At 40.3% G+C, this 18,985-nt stretch overlaps 1 protein-coding gene across 1 annotated transcript in view; it reads left to right on the top strand.

Annotated features, from left to right (window-relative positions):
• Positions 1-18,985, top strand: part of LOC125710145 (titin-like) — a 181,178-nt gene that overhangs the window by 135,700 nt on the left and 26,493 nt on the right. The window contains exons 207-211 of the mRNA XM_048979485.1: positions 79-276; positions 366-662; positions 750-1,337; positions 1,427-1,729; positions 1,838-18,946. Of these exons, the coding sequence (XP_048835442.1) occupies positions 79-276; positions 366-662; positions 750-1,337; positions 1,427-1,729; positions 1,838-18,946 (18,495 nt within the window). The remainder of the gene's footprint in view (positions 1-78; positions 277-365; positions 663-749; positions 1,338-1,426; positions 1,730-1,837; positions 18,947-18,985) is intronic.

Here is an 18,985-nt window from a genome sequence, read left to right as displayed (position 1 = left end):
GACTTCAATTTTTGATTTCCAAGTTTAGAAATGTATACTTACGAAAAACATTGGCATATGTTAATCCCATATCCACAGGATATCATGTTGAATTCAAGGACAGGAATAGTTTGATGTGGAAGAGAGCCAGCAAAACAGCTCTGAGAATGAAAGAATGTAGAGTGACTGGCTTAACTGAAGGTCTCGAATATGAATTTAGAGTCATGGCTATAAACATGGCAGGTATTGGAAAACCCAGCAGACCTACGGAGCCTCAGGTTGCACTGGATCCAATAGGTAATTAGCTATATAATTTCTTTTCCGATGTGATTTTATTGTGTTTGAAAATAAAACTTTTTTATGTCTTCTGCCCTTTTTTCTTTTAGATCCACCTGGAAAACCAGATGTGATTAGCATAACAAGAAGTTCAGTTACACTTATGTGGACTGCACCAAAATATGATGGTGGTCACAAACTAACAGGATATATTGTTGAAAAATGTGACGTTCCTGGAAAGGTCTGGATGAAAGCTAACCATGTAAATATTCAGACTTGTGCGTTCACAGTGACAGACTTACAGGAGGGCAGCAAATGTGAATTCAGAATAAGAGCAAAAAATGCAGCAGGAGCAATTAGTCCTCCATCAGAGCAAACCGACATTCTTGTGTGCAAGGATGAATATGGTAAGATGTTCATTATGAAAAAAATATTTTTAAACACAAATATATTTTTGTGTCTTTGAAAATAATATTTCACCATAACTTTTACAGAGCCACCGACTATTACTATTGATCCAGATGTGAAGGACGGTCTCACTGTTAAAGCCGGTGAAACTATTGTAATAAATGCAACAAGCATCCTTGGAAAACCTCCACCAACCTCTGTATGGTCTAAAGGGGGAAGAGAGCTTAAGCCATCAGATGTTTGTCAGATTACAAGCACACCAACGTCATCTACTCTATCAATTAGGTATGCAAGTAGAAAGAACACTGGGGAATATACTATTACTGCAAGTAATCCATTTGGAATCAAAGAAGAACACGTGAAAGTAAAAGTTCTGGATATTCCTGGACCTCCTGGTCCCATTGAAGCCAGTTCCGTGTCTGCTGAAAAAGTCACTTTAACATGGTTGCCGCCAGATGAAGACGGAGGATCTGCAATTAAATCCTACACTCTAGAGAAAAGAGAAACCAGTCGACTACTTTGGACTATGTTAGCTGAAAATGTTATGGATTGCCGCTTTGTTGCAAGCAAATTAATCCAAGGCAATGAATATATCTTCCGTGTGTCGGCTGTGAATCAATATGGCATTGGAGATGCAACTCAATCAGGTCCTGTGAAAATGGTGGATAGTTTTGGTAAGTTTGGCTAAATGGACTATGTATTTCGTCTGCATATCACATGTGTATTGAGAAATTTCTAAATATTTACCTTTTACAAATTTTAGGTCCACCAGGACCACCTTCAAAACCAGAAATTGACAATGTAAGCAAAAGCACTGTGACTATTTCCTGGAAGAGACCAATTAATGATGGCGGAAGTGATATCCTGGGCTACCGTGTTGAAAGAAAAGAAAGAAGAGGTTTGAGATGGGTTAGAGCATCGAAAAAATCTATCTCTGATCTCCGTCACAAAGTACAAGGCCTCAGTGAAGGAGTTGAATATGAATTCAGGGTGACAGCAGAAAACAAGGCTGGCTTTGGAGAACCAAGTGACCCATCTCAGCATGTGATGACCAAGGATATAGCATGTAAGTAAATGTTCTTAAGAGATTCAGTTTACTAAAATGTAGAACATTTTTTTGTAGAACACTTTGACTCAGTGTAACTGTTAACTCCTTGTTAAATTGATCTTTCAGATCCACCAGGACCTCCATCCAATCCAAGAATTGCTGATACAACTAAAACAACTGCGACATTCAAGTGGGGAAAACCACATTATGATGGTGGATTAGATATTATTGGCTATATTGTTGAGCACAAAAAAGAAGGAGACGATGATTGGATTAAAGATACAACAGGCACTGCGCTGAGAATTACTGAATTTGTTGTTGCAAACTTAAAGCCTGGTGTAAAATATAATTTCAGAGTGAGTGCAATTAATGATGAAGGTATTGGAGAGCCAGCCCAAGTGGAAGAACTTGTTGAGATTGTAGACCGTGAAGAAATTCCAGATTTTGAACTTGATGCAGAACTGAGGAGAACTCTAGTTGTTAGGGCAGGAGGCTCCATACGCATTTTTGTGCCTATCAAAGGTCGTCCAACACCTGAGGTCACCTGGAAGAAAGAAGACATACTGCTTAGGGGCCGCGCGCACATTGATACCACAGAGTCATACACTCTTTTAGTTATTCCAGATTGTACAAGAAACGATGCTGGAAAATACATCTTGACTTTAGAAAATGTTGCTGGGACAAAGACTGGATTTGTGAATGTAAGAATTTTGGATTCTCCAGGACCACCTATCAACTTGAAGCCAAGAGAAATTACCAAAGACAGCATTACTCTTCAGTGGGAAATCCCCATTATTGATGGTGGCTCAAAGATTACTAACTACATTATTGAGAAACGGGATGCCACTCGAAAAGCATTTTCAACTATCATCACAAACTGGCAGAAGTGTTCATTTAAAGTTCCAAGTCTGACAGAGAGCTCTGAATATTATTTCAGAGTAGCAGCTGAAAATGCATATGGTATTGGGGAACCAGCTGAAACTTCTGAACCAATCAGAGCGTCTCAAGCGCCCACAGCTCCTGAGAACCTTAATGTCACAGAAATTGGTAAGGATTATGCCACTCTTACATGGACAAAACCAAAACATGATGGTGGCAGTAGAATTACAGGATATGTATTAGAAGCTCAAAAGAAAGGTGCAGAGCAGTGGTCTCATCTGACAACAGTGAAAGCTCTTGACTACACAGCACCGCATTTAAGTGAAAATGAAGAATATGTGTTTCGCATTATGGCTGTTAATGGCTGTGGAAGAAGTGATCCTCGTGAATGCAGACCTGTAGTTATTAAGGAACAAACAACAGTGCCTGCATTTGACCTACGTGGAGTATACCAGAAATTAGTCATTGCCAAAGCAGGTGACAATATAAAAGTGGAAATTCCTGTTTTGGGTCGTCCAAAACCAACAGTATCTTGGAAGAAAGAGGATCAAGATCTTAAACAGACGCAAAGAATAAATACTGAAAATACTACTACTTCAACTATTTTGAATATAAGTGAGTGTAAAAGGAAGGATGGTGGACAGTACTCAATGACAGGAAAGAACATTCTTGGGACAATGACAGAAACCATCACAGTTCAAGTTCATGATATTCCTGGACCTCCTAAAGGGCCAATTAAGTTTGATGAAATTTCATGTGACTATATAACATTCTCATGGGATTCACCAGAGAATGATGGAGGAGTGCCCATTAACAATTATATTGTTGAAATGAGGGAAACCACAGGCACATCATGGGTTGAACTTGCAGCAACGGTAATTCGTACTACATTTAAAGCTGCTCGTCTTACCACAGGAGTTGAGTATCAGTTCCGTGTTAAAGCACAAAATCGATATGGTACTGGACCCTGTATCCTATCTGATCCTGTGATTGCTGCATATCCATTTACAGTGCCTGGCTCACCAGGTATTCCACAAGTTATTGCTTTCACTAAAGACACCATAACTATTACATGGAATGAGCCAAATTCTGATGGTGGTAGTCCTATTTTAGGATATCACATTGAAAGGAAAGAAAAGAACAGTATATTGTGGCAAAAAGTCAGCAAAGCCTTGGTAGTAGGAAATATTTTCAGATCTACAGGACTCACTGATGGAATAGCTTATGAATTCCGTGTTGCTGCTGAAAACATAGCTGGTGTGGGTAAACCAAGTAAGCCTTCAGAAGAAACATTTGCTCTTGATCCTGTGGATCCACCTGGTCAACCAATAGCAATCAACATAACTAGACATGAAGTGACAGTTCAATGGACGAAGCCTGAAGGTGATGGTGGATTCCCTATAACCGGATACACAGTTGAAAAGAAAGACTTACCAAATGGACGCTGGCTTAAGGCAAACTTCAGTAATATTCTTGAGAGAGTATATACTGTAAGTGGACTGAAGGAAGACACATCATATCAATTCCGCATTCTTGCTCGCAATTCAGCTGGTGCTGTAAGTAAGCCATCTAAACCATCAGAAACAATTACTTGCAGAGATGACATTGAGGAGCCAAAACTTTTAGTTGATGCTAAGTTCAGTAATGTCATAGTGATAAAAGCAGGGGAGGTCTTTCAATTAGAAGCTGAAGCTATTGGCCGACCCTTACCATCTATGGTTTGGACAAAAGAAGGAAAGGAACTTGAGGACACAGCAAAAATTGAAATCAAAACAACTGACTTCAGCACAACTTTGATCAATAAAGACTCCTTAAGAAGAGATGGAGGTGCATTCATGTTGACTGCTAGCAACCCTGGAGGATTTGCTAAACATGTTTTTAATGTTAAAGTTCTTGACAGGCCAGGCCCACCTGATGGTCCTCTTGCTGTTACAGATGTCACTGCTGAGAAATGTATTCTGTCATGGTTGCCACCTTCACATGACGGTGGTGCGAAGATTGAACATTACATAATTGAAAAACGTGAAACAAGCAGACTTGCATGGACAAATGTAGCATCAGATTTACAAGTTAACAGATTTAAAGTGACTAAGCTGCTTAAAGGAAATGAGTATATCTTTAGAGTTATGGCTGTTAATAAGTATGGAGTTGGTGAACCCCTTGAATCTGAACCAGTTATGGCAACTAACCCTTATGTGCCCTCTGATCCTCCACAAACTCCAGAAGTAACAACTATCACTAAAGATTCAATGGTCGTTTGCTGGGGGCATCCCGAAAACAATGGTGGAAGCAATATTTCCAATTACATTATTGAAAGGAGAGACAAAACTGGTCTCCGTTGGGTTAAATGCAACAAAAGAACAGTAACTGATCTAAGGTACAAAGTATCTGGACTGACACCAGGACATGAGTATGAATTTAGAATTATTGCTGAGAACGCTGCAGGTTTAAGTGTACCAAGTGCCTGTAGTCCATTTTACAAAGCTTGTGACACCATCTTCCAGCCTGGCCCCCCTGGAAATCCAAGAGTGCTAGACACAACTAAGTCATCAATTACTCTCGCATGGAATAAGCCAGTATATGATGGTGGATCAGACATTACGGGATATATTGTTGAAACTTGCCTTCCAGAGGAAGATGAATGGACAATTGTTACTCCTAAAGAAGGACTAACATTGACATCATTTACAATTACCAACTTAAAAGAAAATCAAGAATACAGAATCAATATTTCAGCCATTAACTGTGAGGGAGTTGGAGAGCCAGCATCTGTTCCTGGATCACCAAAGGCAGAAGACAGGGAGATTCCACCAGAAATTGAGCTTGATGCAGAACTTCGGAAAGTTGTCAACATCAGAGCTTGTGGCACACTAAGACTCTTTGTGCCTATAAGAGGAAGACCTGCTCCTGAAGTGAAATGGTCAAGAGAACATGGAGAACCACTTGAGAGAGCAACTATTGAGAGTACATCATCATTTACATCTGTATTAATTGAAAATGTAAGCAGATATGACAGTGGAAAGTATGTTTTGACAGTGGAAAATGGCTCAGGGAGCAAGACAGCCTTTGTTAATGTGAGAGTACTGGATACCCCTGGAGCACCACAAAACCTCATGATCAAAGAAGTCACCAAAGAATCAGTGTCACTGATCTGGGACCCTCCTTTAATAGATGGAGGCTCTAGGATAAGAAATTACATCATAGAAAAACGTGAATCAACAAGAAAAGCGTACTCAACTGTTAGTACTAGCTGCCACAAAACAAGTTGGAAAATTGACCAGTTGGAGGAAGGAAGAAACTATTTCTTTAGAGTTTTAGCTGAAAATGAATATGGAATTGGTCTTCCAACTGAGACTACTGAGTCAGTCAAAGTTTCTGAAAAGCCCCTTCCACCAGGAAAAGTCACTCTTCAAGATGTCTCAAGCAGTAGTGTGACACTGTCATGGGAGAAACCAGACCATGATGGAGGCAGTAGAATCACAGGGTATATTGTAGAAATGCAACGCAAAGGCAGTGAAAAATGGACTGAGTGCTTGACTGTAAAAGTCAATGAAGCAGTTGTTGCAGGTCTTACACAAGGTGAAGAATACTTGTTCCGTGTATCTGCAATGAACGAGAAAGGAATAAGCGATCCTCGCCAACTTAGTGTTCCTGTTATTGCTAAAGATCTTGTCATTGTTCCAGCATTCAAACTTTTATTCTCCACATTCAGTGTTCTGGCTGGAGATGATTTGAAGGTAGATGTTCCTTATGTTGCTCGTCCCAAAGCAGCTGTCTCCTGGCAAAAAGATGGTGTCACTTTGAAAGAAACTACCAGAGTTAATGCTGAGATCACAGAAGGACATTTGTATCTTGTAATTAAAGAGGCCTGCAGAGATGATGTTGGCCAATACACCATCAAACTTTCAAATACTGCTGGAGAAGCAACAGGTGAAATTAAAATTGTTGTTCTTGATAAGCCAGGCCCACCAACAGGACCGATCAAAATAGATGAAGTCACTGCTGACAGTGTGACTTTGTTATGGGAGCCTCCAGAATATGATGGTGGTTGTTCAATCAACAATTATATTGTAGAAAAGAGAGATACCTCCACTACAAATTGGCAGATTGTGTCAGCAACTGTAGCTAGAACAACAATTAAAGCTGCAAGGTTAAAAACGGGTACTGAATACCAATTCAGAATTGCAGCTGAAAACAGATATGGAAAGAGTTCTGTTCTTGTTTCAGAGTCCGTTGTTGCACAATATCCATTTAACCTTCCTGGCCCTCCAGGAGCACCTTCTGTGCAATCCTCTACTAAGGAAAGCATGGTAGTGGTATGGAATAAACCTTCGGATGATGGTGGAAGTAAGATAATTGGATATCACCTTGAAAGTAAGGAAAGGAACAGTATTCTTTGGGTTAAACAAAACAAGACGCTCATTCAAGACACAAGATTTAAAGTCACTGGTCTTGAAGAGGGTATTGAATATGAATTTAGAGTTTATGCTGAAAATATTGTGGGAATTGGTAAGGTTAGCAAGCAGTCAGAAATACATGTTGCAAGAGATCCATGTGAATGTCCAGGCACTCCTGAAGCGGTTATTGTCACAAGAAATTCCGTTACTCTCAGATGGACAAAGCCAGAATTTCATGGTGGAAGCAAAATCACTGGATATCTTGTTGAGAAAAAAGAGTTGCCTGGTGGCCGTTGGATGAAGGCCAGTTTTACAAATATAATTGATACTGAATTTGTTGTGACAGGCTTAGTTGAGGAACAAAGGTATGAGTTCCGAGTCATTGCAAGAAATGCTGCAGGTGTTTTCAGTAATCCTTCAGAAAGTACTGGTGCAATCACTGCAAAGGATGAAGTTGATCCACCTCGCATTAATATAGATTCAAAATATACTCAAGCAATTGTTGTAAATGCTGGGGAGAACTTCAAGATTGATGCAGATATTTTTGGAAAACCTATACCTACAGTCCATTGGATGAAAGGAAATGAAGAACTAGTAAACACAGCTCGCCTTGAGATAAAAAATACAGACTTCACTACTACATTGAGTGTGAAAGAAGCAATTCGGGTTGACGGAGGCCAGTACACTTTAGTACTGAAAAATGTTGGAGGAGAAAAATCAGTTAATGTTAATGTCAAAGTCTTAGATAGACCTGGGCCACCTGAAGGCCCAATTTCCATTTATGGTGTGGCAAGTGAGAAATGCTTCATTTCTTGGAAACCACCACAGCAAGATGGTGGCAGTGATGTGACTCATTATATTGTTGAAAGGAGAGAAACCAGCAGATTAGTTTGGACTGTTGTTGAATCTAAAGTACAGACTCTTAATCTTAAAATTACAAAACTTTTGGAGGGAAATGAGTATATCTTCCGTGTCATTCCAGTAAACAAATATGGAATTGGTGAACCACTTGAATCAGAACCAGTGATTGCAAAAAATCCATTTGTAACTCCTGATGCACCAACAGCAGTAGAAGTTTCTAATATCACAAAAGATTCAATGGTTGTAACCTGGGAAAGACCTGCTAAGGATGGAGGAAATCCAATTGCAGGATATATAGTTGAAAAACGTGACAAAGAAGGCGTTAGATGGACAAGATGCAATAAGCGCACAGTAAGCGAACTGCGTTTTAGGGTTACTGGACTACTTGAAAGTCGAAGCTATGAATTTAGAGTTTCAGCTGAGAATGCTGCTGGAGTTGGAGCACCAAGCTCCTCATCTGTTTATTATAAGGCCCTAGACCCTATTTTCAAACCAGGTCCTCCAAATAATGCTAAAGTGGCTGATGTTTCACGGACATCAGTTTTCCTTTCCTGGGGGAAACCAATTTATGATGGTGGTTGTGAGATTCAAGGATACATTGTTGAGGCATGTGAGGTACCCTTTGAAGAATGGACAATCTGTACTCCTCCATCAGGAGTCACACAAACACACTTTGAAATTAAAAAACTGCAAGAAAAACATGAATATAAATTCAGAGTTTATGCTATAAACAAAGCAGGTGTTGGTGAACATGCAGATATCTCAGGAACAATTGTTGTAGAGGAAAAGATTGAAGCACCTGATCTTGATCTTGATTCAGAATTAAGAAAAATGATCACCGTTAGAGCAGGAGGATCATTAAGATTATTCATTCCAATTAGAGGACGACCTGTCCCTGAAGTCAGGTGGGAAAAAGCTGATGGTGAGATCAAGGATACAGCTCAAATTGATACAACTAGTAGTTATACATCCCTCGTGATTGAAAATGTTGACAGGTTTGACAGTGGAAAGTATACAGTAACTGCAGAAAATGCTAGTGGAGTTAAGTCTGTCTTTATCAGTGTCAGAGTACTTGACACACCAAGTGAACCCATCAATTTCAGAGTGAAAGAGATCACAAAAAGTTCTGTAACTCTTACATGGGAACCTCCTTTATTGGATGGTGGAGCTAAAATTAAAAATTTTATTGTAGAGAAACGTGAAAGCACAAGAAAGGCCTATTCAACTGTGATCACAGACTGCCATAAAATGTCATGGAAAATTGAATCACTTCAAGAAGGCTGCAATTATTTCTTTAGAGTTCTTGCTGAAAATGAACATGGAATTGGACTTCCTGCAGAAACACCCGAATCTCTGAAAGTTTCTGAAGTCCCCCAGCCTCCGGGTAAAATCACAGTTGTTGATGTAACACGCAGTAGTGTTTCTCTTTCCTGGGAAAAACCTGAGCATGATGGAGGCAGCAGAATTCTTTACTATGTTGTGGAAATGCAAGCTAAGGATGCTGAGAAATGGTCTGTATGTGCTCAAGTTAAAAGCTTGGACACTGTAGTAAGCAATTTAGCCCAGGGAGAGGAATATGTGTTTAGAGTTATTGCGGTCAATGACAAAGGAATGAGTGATCCTAGACTACTTGCTGTTCCAGTACAAGCAAAAGACCTTGTTATTGCTCCAGATGTCAGGTCCCCATCCAGCAGTTACAGTGTACAGGTTGGCTATGATCTCAAAGTTGAAATCCCTATTGCTGGACGTCCCAAACCAAATATTATTTGGACAAAGGATGGCTCACCTCTTAAACAGACTACAAGAGTTAATGTCATTGACACTCTACACCACACAAACCTAAGTATAAAAGAAGCAACAAGAGATGATGATGGCATATACACGATCACAGTTTCCAATGTTCTTGGACAAAAGGAAACTACTTTTGAAATCATTACACTTGACAAACCTGGCCCACCAACTGGACCCATTAGACTTGAAGACATCAGTGCTGAAAGTATCACACTGTCTTGGGAACCACCAAAGTATACTGGCGGCTGCCAGGTTTCAAACTACATTGTGCAAAAGCGGGACACAACCACTACAAACTGGGTAGTTGTGTCTGCTACAGTTGCAAGAACTACTCTTAAAGTAACCAATTTGAAAACTGGAGCAGAATATCAGTTCAGAATATTTGCAGAAAACCGATATGGAAAAAGTTATGCTATAGACTCTGATCCTGTTCTTGCGCAGTACCCATACAAAGAACCAGGTCCTCCGGGAACACCTTTTGTGTCATCAGTCTCAAAGGATCACATGGCTGTGGAGTGGCACAAGCCAATTTCTGATGGCGGTAGTAGTATAATTGGGTACCATTTGGAAAGAAAAGAGAAAAACAGTATCCTTTGGACAAAGATTAACAAAACACTTATTCAGGATACTCGCTTTAAAACAAGTCCTTTGGAAGAGGGTATTGAATATGAGTTCAGAGTCTATGCTGAAAATATTGTTGGAATTGGTAGTTGTAGCAAATTGTCTGAGGGCTGCATTGCACGTGATCCATGTGATCCACCAGGCAACCCAGATGCTGTCTTTGTCAATAGACATTCAGTCAAACTGAAGTGGACAGAGCCAGAATATGATGGAGGCAGTATGATAACTGGTTACATTGTGGAGAAACGAGACCTGCCAGAAGGACGGTGGATGAAAGCCAGTTTTGCAAACATTATTGAAACAGAGTTTACTATTACTGGTTTAACTGAAGACTGCAAATATGACTTTAGAGTTATTGCAAAGAATGCAGCTGGAACCATTAGCAAACCATCAAAGAATACTGGATCAATCATTGCAAAGGATGAAGTTGAATCTCCAACATTTGAAACAGACCCAGAATTCAACCAGGTTATTGTTGTGAATGCAGGAGATACATTTAAACTCCATGCTGATGTACATGGAAAGCCAATCCCAACAGCTCAGTGGTTCAAGGGTGATCAAGAAATGGAAAATACTGCAAGAGCTGAGATCAAGAACACTGACCTTAAAGCAATGATCATTGTTAAAGATGCGATAAGAATTGATGGTGGCCAGTATACCTTGCAGTTAATTAATGTTGCTGGCAGCAAGACAGTACCATTCTATGTCAAAGTATTGGACAGACCTGGACCATCTGAAGGGCCACTTAGTGTTACTGGAGTAACTTCTGAAAAATGCACTCTCGCATGGCTCCCTCCTTGTCATGATGGAGGTAGTAATATTTCTCATTATGTTATTGAGAAGAGAGAAACAAGTCGTCTTGCTTGGACCGTAGTTGCTAGTGACTGCGGAGCTACCATGTTTAAAGTAACTAAGCTTTTAAAAGGGAATGAATATATTTTCCGTGTAATGGCAGTCAACAAGTATGGTGTTGGTGAACCACTAGAATCAGCACCAGTGATAATGAAAAATCCATTTGTCCCTCCTGGGCCGCCACAAGAACTCGAAGTAACTAATATCACAAGGGATTCAATGACTGTGTGCTGGACCAGACCAACAAGCGATGGGGGAAATGAAATTGTTGGGTACATTGTAGAGAAAAGAGACAGAACTGGAGTCAGATGGACAAAATGCAACAAGCGCAGAGTTACAGATCTACGTTTCAGAGTAACGGGCCTGACAGAAGATCATGAATATGAATTTAGATTATCTGCTGAAAATGCAGCAGGAGTTGGTCAACCAAGTCCGCCAACTGTATACTATAAAGCCTGTGATCCAATGTTTAAACCTGGCCCACCAACTAATGCACATCTGGTTCACACCACTAAAAATTCAATTTCAATAGCATGGAACAAACCAATTTATGACGGGGGGAGTGAGATTCAGGGATACGTTGTGGAGATCTGTAAAGCTGAAGAGGAAGAATGGATTGCATGCACACCACCAACTGGCCTGTCCATCAGTACATTTGAAATAACCAAACTTATAGAACATCAAGAATATAAAATTCAAATATGTGCCATCAACAGGATAGGTGTTGGTGAACCAGCAGCTATTCCTGGCATTGTAAAACCTGAAGATAAAATGGAGGCACCAGAAATTGAACTTGACTCTGAACTACGAAAAGGTGTTGTGGTGCGTGCTGGAGGTTCCCTGAGAATCAATATACCTTTCAAAGGTAATCCAATCCCAGAGGTGAGCTGGTCTAAAGATGAAGGAGAGATATCTGAAAAGGCACAAATTGAAAAGGGTTTTGACTTTACTCAGTTATCAATTGACGTATGTGATAGAAATGACGCTGGAAAGTATATATTGAATTTGGAAAACAACAGTGGATCAAAGTCTGCATTTGTGTCTGTTAAAGTACTGGATACACCAGGAGCACCTGTAAATGTTTCAGTGAAGGATATTACAAGGAACGGTGTAACTCTTGCATGGGAACCACCACTCATTGATGGAGGTGCAAAGATTAAGAATTATGTCATTGATAAACGTGAATCAAACAGAATTGGATACTCCAATGTTACTGCTAAGTGCACTAAGACAAGCTTCCGGGTAGGAGATCTCAAAGAAGGAGCAATTTATTACTTTAGAGTTATGGCTGAGAATGAATTTGGTGTTGGTCTGCCTGCTGAAACCCAGGATGCAGTGAAAGCAGCAGAGATCCCACTGCCGGTAGGAAAAGTCACATTAATAGATGTGACTAAAACTAGTGTATCTTTAGCATGGGAGAAACCAGAATACGATGGTGGCAGTAGGATTATAGGCTACTTTATTGAAATGCAGCCAAAAGGAACAGAGGAATGGGTCGTTGCAACCATAACAAAGGCATGTGAAGGCACTGTTACAGGGTTAAGTTCTGGTCAGGAATATTTCTTCCGTATCATAGCCTACAATGATAAAGGAAAGAGTGATCCAAGGCCATTAGCTGCTCCTGTTATTGCCAAAGACATAACTATTGAACCCGGTTTTAAACTAACATTCAATACTTATAGTGTTCAGTCTGGCAATGATCTTAAAATAGAAATTCCAGTGTTTGGACGTCCAACACCAAAGATCGTATGGAAAAAAGACGGACATTCACTCAAGGAGACAACTAGGGTTAATATTTCAAGTACAATGAATTCAACAATTCTTCATATTAAAGAAGCTAATAGAGATGACTCTGGCAAGTACACAGTGATTGCCACGAACAGTGCTGGTGCAACAACAGACGAGCTTGGAATTATTGTTCTTGATAAGCCTGGTCCACCAACTGGACCTATGAAAATTGATGAAGTAAGTGCTAATTTTGTAACCATTTCATGGGAACCGCCAGTTTACATGGGAGGCTGTCAAATAAACAATTACATTGTTGAAAAACGAGACACAACTACAACAAATTGGCAGATTGTGTCAGCAACTGTTGCAAGGACAACTATCAAAATTTGTAAGCTGAAAACAGGTTCAGAATATCAATTTAGAGTTTTTGCTGAAAATAGATATGGAAAGAGCACTTCATTGGATTCACCACCAGTTCTTGTAAAGTACCCTTTCAAGGAACCTGGTCCACCTGGTACCCCATTTGTTTCCTCAGCAACAAAAGATCACATGGTTATTGAATGGAAAGCTCCAATGAACAATGGAGGCAGTGCTATTATTGGTTACCATATTGAACGTAAAGAAAGAAACAGCATTTTGTGGAATAAGTTAAACAAGCTTCTCATTACAGACACTCGATTTAAGACAAATGATCTTGAAGAAGGCATTGAATATGAATACAGAGTATATGCAGAAAACATTGTTGGCACTAGTGCTCCAAGCAAGGTCTCAGAATGTGCTGTTGCCCGTGACCCTTGTGATTCACCTGGCACTCCTGAAGCTATAGTTATCACTAGAAGCCATGTAACCCTTCAGTGGACAATCCCACAATATGATGGTGGTAGTAAAATCACAGGTTATATTGTGGAGAAGAAAAAATTACCTGAAGGTCGCTGGATGAAAGCCAGCTTCACCAACATTATTGACACTGAATTCACATGCACAGGATTAACAGAGGAAGAAAGATATGAGTTTAGGGTAATTGCAAGAAATGCCTCAGGCATTTTAAGTGAACCGTCTGAATCCACTGGACCAATTACTGCTAAAGATGAAATTGAAGCTCCAACAGCTTCAATGGATTCAAAGTTTAAGGATGTTATTGTCGTTAATGCTGGGGAAACCTTTACCATTGATGCTGACATCTTTGGAAAACCTCTTCCGGATATCACATGGTTAAAGGATGGAATAGAAATTGATAAGACAACTCCAAGAATGGAAGTTAAAACCACCATCCAGCGAACAGTACTTACAGTAAAGGACTGCATTAGAGTTGATGGAGGACATTATGTGCTTCATCTCAGCAATGTTGGTGGAACAAAATCAATACCAGTAAATGTGAAGGTTCTTGATAGACCTGGTCCTCCAGATGGCCCACTAAAAGTCACTGGTGTAAGAGCTGAGAAATGCTATTTATCTTGGGGTCATCCTTCACATGATGGTGGTGCTAGTATTTCTCATTATATTATTGAGAAGAGAGAAACTAGTAGGCTGTCTTGGACTGTAGTTGAACCTAAAATCCAAGCTGTTAGTTATAAAGTGACCAAACTTCTGCCAGGAAATGAGTATATTTTCAGAATTATGGCAGTTAACAAATATGGAGTGGGAGAACCCCTTGAATCTGAGCCTGTGGTGGCACGCAATCCATTCAAGCCACCAAGTGCACCCTCCATACCTGAAGCAAGTGCTATAACAAGAGATTCTATGGTTATCACATGGGAGCGGCCAGAAGATAATGGTGGTTCAGAAATTGATAGCTATATTCTTGAAAAACGTGACAAAGAAGGCATCCGATGGACAAAATGCAATAAAAAGAGACTGACTGACTTACGATTTAGAGTTACTGGACTTACAGAAGACCACTACTATGAATTCCGTGTTTCAGCTGAAAATGCTGCTGGCGTAGGACAGCCCAGTAAGGCATCAGAACTTTACAAAGCTTGTGATGCAACATATCCACCTGGTCCACCAAACAATCCTAAAGTAACTGACCACTCAAGCACCACAGTAACCCTTACCTGGAGCAAACCAATCTATGATGGTGGTGCATCCATAATGGGATATATTGTTGAGATGAAAGAAGTTTCTGAGGATGAGTGGACCACATGCACACCACCAACTGGTATACAAACAACACACTATACTGCAAAACACCTGAAGGAAAATGCTGAATACACCTTCAGGGTCTTGGCTGTCAATGTTGAAGGAGTTGGAGAACATGCTGATGTCCCAGGCTCTGTGATTGCAGCTGAAAAACTTGAGGCTCCAGAGATTGAATTAGATGCTGACCTCAGGAAAATAGTCACAGTACGAGCAAGTGGAACACTTCGTTTGTTTGTTACTATCAAGGGAAGACCTGAACCTGAAGTCAAGTGGGAAAAAGCTGATAGTCCATTAGCTGAACGAGCACAAATTGAAGTAACCAGCTCCTATACTATGCTTGTAATTGACAATGTCAACAGATATGATGGTGGAAAATATGTTTTAACTCTGGAAAATAACAGTGGCACAAAATCAGCATTTGTAAATGTTAGAGTACTAGACTCCCCAAGTGAGCCTCTTAACTTTGATATTAAAGATGTCAAGAGAAACTCAGTAACTCTTTCTTGGGAGCCTCCTCTCATTGATGGTGGAGCCAAGATAACAAATTATATTGTAGAGAAACGTGAATCTTCAAGAATGGCCTACACTACTGTTACAAATAACTGTGTCAGGAATTCATTTAGAGTCGATGACTTACGAGAGGGAGGTATTTACTATTTCCGTGTATTAGCTGTCAATGAACATGGTGTTGGTTTGCCAGCAGAAACTAAAGATGCTGTTAAAGTGTCTGAAGCACCTTTGTCACCAGGTAAAGTCACACTTCTGGATGTGACTCGAAAAAGTGTTAGTCTTTCATGGGAAAAACCAGATCATGATGGTGGCAGCAAAATTACTTGTTACATTATCGAGATGCAAACTAAAGGCAGTGAAAAATGGACTGTGTGTGCGACGGTTAAGGCTCTAGAAGCAACTATTGATGGCCTGACTTCAGGTGAAGAATATTTGTTTAGAATTATTGCTGTAAATGATAAGGGAAAGAGTGATCCAAAGCAACTTGGAGCACCTGTGATTGCAAAGGACATTCAAATCGAACCTATTATCAATCTCTTATTCAACACTTACAGTGTGAAAGCTGGAGATGATCTCAAAATAGATGTTCCATTTAGAGGCAGACCTCTACCAGAGGTGTCATGGAAGAAAGACGGCCATCTATTAAAGCAAACAACTAGGGTAAATGTTCAAACATCTAAGACCTCAAGTAAAATTGTTATTAAAGATGCTACCAGAGAGGATTCTGGGATGTATGAAATCACATTAAGTAATGCTATTGGAACCAAATCTGCTGAAATTAGTGTCATTGTCCTTGACAAACCTGGTCCACCAGGGTCAATTAAAATTGATGAAGTTAGTGCTGATAATGTATCATTGTCTTGGGATCCACCAGAATATGATGGTGGTTGCCAAATAAACAATTATGTGGTAGAGAAGAGAGATACTACCACCACTGTATGGCAAATTGTGTCAGCGACAGTTGCCAGGACTTCAATCAAAGTTTCCCACTTGACCCAGGGTTCTGAGTATCAGTTCCGTATTTGTGCAGAGAACCGATATGGAAAAAGCCACTTTGTTGACTCATCATCAGTTATTGCTCAGTATCCCTTTATAGCACCTGGCCCACCTTCTGCTGTTCAAGTTACTGATGCTACTAAAACCCACATGGTTGTTGAATGGAATAGACCAGCCAGTGATGGTGGTAGTTCAATACTTGGATACCACTTAGAATGTAAAGAGCCCAGTAGCATTCTCTGGACAAAGATAAACCGAGGCCTTATTACTGATACACAATTCAAAGTGACCAGCATTGAAGAGGGCTTATCATATGAATTCCGCATCTATGCTGAAAACATTGCTGGAATTGGGAAGTGCAGCAAAGCCTCTGAAGCTGTGGCTGCAAGAGATCCATGTGATCCTCCAGGTCAGCCTACGGTGACAAATATCACTAGAACAACTGTTTCACTGTCTTGGACAAAACCTGAGTATAATGGTGGAGCTATGGTTACTGGTTACATTATTGAACGAAAAGAACTTCCAGATGGACGGTGGCTGAAGTGCAATTTCACCAATGTCCAGGATACATTCTTTGATATTACAGGCCTTACAGAGGATCAGCGATATGATTTCCGTGTCATTGCTAGGAATGCAACTGGATTGTTCAGTAAGCCGTCTGAGAACACAGGCCCTGTCACTGTAAAGGATGATGTTGAGGCACCAACCATCATGATGGATGACAAATTTAGACAATTAGTAGTTGTGAAAGCTGGAGAAGTCCTACAGATCAATGCAGATATAGCTGGTCGTCCTCATCCAGTCATTTCATGGACAAAGGATGGTAAAGAAATAGAGGCTAAAGCTAGGGTTGAGATCTCATCCACAAACTTCAACACTAACATAACTGTCACAGATTGCATCAGAAGAGATTCTGGACAGTATGTGTTAACTTTACAGAATGTTGCTGGTACAAGATCATTAGCAGTAAACTGCAAGGTGCTTGATCGACCAGGACCATCATCAGGGCCTCTGGAAGTTACAGGCCTTACAGCTGAAAAATGTACACTGAGTTGGGGACCACCTCAAGAAAATGGTGGTGCAGAAATTTCCCACTATATTGTGGAAAAGCGTGAAACAAGTCGCCTTACTTGGACAGTGGTACATGGAGAGATGAAAGCTACAACATGCAAAGTTACTAAGCTTCTCAAAGGTAATGAGTACATATTCAGAGTTCTGGGTGTAAATAAATTTGGAGTTGGTGAACCCCTTGAAAGTGATCCTGCTAAGGCTATAGATCCATTCACTGTCCCATCAGCACCCACAAACGTTGAAGTCACTAGTGTAACAGCTGGGGCAATGACAATTTGCTGGGAAAGACCTGCTTCTGATGGAGGTAATGAAATTTGTGGTTATGTTATTGAAAAGCGTGAGAAGACAGGTCTGCGTTGGGTTCGTGTAAATAAAAGGCCAGTGTATGACCTACGAGTTAAGGCTTCCAATCTGCGGGAAGGATGTGAATATGAGTACCGTGTTTACGCAGAAAATGCTGCTGGTTTAAGTCTTCCAAGTAACCCATGTCCATTAACTAAAGCAGAAGACCCACAGTTTTTACCATCCCCACCAGCTAAACCTAAAATAATTGATTCAACAAAGAGCTCCATCACTATTACATGGAACAAGCCACTATTTGACGGTGGAGCACCAATAACTGGATACAGTGTTGAGTACAGGAAAACTGAAGATGAAGACTGGGTTGTGGCTGTCCAAAATACAAGAAACTTTGAATTTACTGTTGTGAGCCTTACATCTGGAGCAGAGTATGTGTTTGCTGTGAAATCAATCAACAAGATTGGTCTGAGTGAACCAAGCCCAGCGTCTGATCCTCAAGTGGCAAAGGACAAAGAAGAGGAACCAGTTTTTGACATTAGTAATGAGATGCGAAAGACACTAATTGTTAAGGATGGTAGCTCATTTACTTTGACTGTGCCATTCAAGGGAAAACCAGTACCTAATGTGACATGGAATAAAGCAGATGTAGATCTCAGAGCACGAGCTTCTATTGATACAAGTGATACTTGCACATCTATAACAGTAGAGCAAGCAACAAGAAATGACTCTGGAAAGTACACTGTGTCACTACAAAATGTTGCTGGGACATCCACTTTGACACTAGTTGTCAAGGTCCTTGACTCTCCAGGACCAGTTGCTCAAATTGTGATCAAAGATGTCACAAAGAACTCTGCAACACTGACATGGGATGCACCAGAAAATGAAGGTGGTGCACCTGTGAAAAAGTACCACGTTGAACTAAGAGAAGCGAGTAAAATGGGATGGACAAAAATCACTGATAAGTGCCACCGCTTGACTTATAAAGTTACAGATTTGCAGGAGGGAGGGGTATACTACTTCAGAGTCGCTGGTGAAAATGAATTTGGAGCTGGTGTTCCATTTGAGACCAAAGATGGAACAAAGATTACAGGTAAGCCTCATAATATTAAAAAGCACTGAAATGTAAGTA

The sequence above is a fragment of the Brienomyrus brachyistius genome, chromosome 16, assembly GCF_023856365.1.
Source record: "Brienomyrus brachyistius isolate T26 chromosome 16, BBRACH_0.4, whole genome shotgun sequence".
NCBI lineage: Eukaryota > Metazoa > Chordata > Actinopteri > Osteoglossiformes > Mormyridae > Brienomyrus > Brienomyrus brachyistius.
The sequence above is the reverse complement of the archived record's forward strand: the minus strand, read 5'-3'. Positions and strand labels throughout refer to the sequence as shown.